Source organism: Volvox carteri (genome assembly GCF_000143455.1).
Source record: "Volvox carteri f. nagariensis unplaced genomic scaffold VOLCAscaffold_34, whole genome shotgun sequence".
Taxonomy (NCBI): domain Eukaryota; kingdom Viridiplantae; phylum Chlorophyta; class Chlorophyceae; order Chlamydomonadales; family Volvocaceae; genus Volvox; species Volvox carteri.
In genome coordinates this window covers 956,187-956,650 of record NW_003307577.1, presented here as the reverse complement: position 1 = coordinate 956,650, position 464 = coordinate 956,187, and the positions used below count along the sequence as shown (strand labels likewise).

The following is a 464-nucleotide window of genomic DNA, read 5'->3' as shown; positions in this document are numbered from 1 at the left end:
ACACAGCTGCAGCTGGCGCTCAAAGCGGGGCCAAGGTGAGGCCGTTGGCAGGGGGGTGGGAGTGGGGGTGAGGGTATTGGGGGGGGGGTTGATTGAAGGGGGCAGGCTGCCGGGCGGTGAGGAAAGAGGACGACATCTTTCTCCCCCCTCTTTTCGGCCTTACTCCATCCCCTCCTCTCCCCCTCTTTCCCTACACCCCTCCTCCCCGCCCGGCCCCCCTCTCGGCCCCCCCTCAGCCTGGTTCAGCGCTACCAGATTTTCAGCACCATCGAGAACAGCAAGCGGCTCAAGGACGGTCAGGAGGGGCAGCTGGACCTGCAGAGCTACGTGGAGTTCAAGAGGAACTACAGGCAAGGAGGAGAGGAGGAAAGGAGGGGGGAGAAGGGGGAAGGGGGAAGGGGAGGGAAGCCGAGGGAAGGGGAGGGAAGGGGAGGGAAGGGGAGGGAAGGGGAGGGAAGGGGAGG

The 464-nt window shown here is 65.3% G+C and overlaps 1 protein-coding gene across 1 annotated transcript in view; it reads left to right on the top strand.

Annotated features, from left to right (window-relative positions):
- VOLCADRAFT_93925 (uncharacterized protein) overlaps positions 1–464 on the top strand; it is a gene marked incomplete at both ends in the record, with an annotated part of 17,867 nt that overhangs the window by 7,168 nt on the left and 10,235 nt on the right. The window contains one exon of the mRNA XM_002953172.1: positions 237–295. Coding sequence (XP_002953218.1) covers positions 237–295 — 59 coding nt within the window. The remainder of the gene's footprint in view (positions 1–236; positions 296–464) is intronic.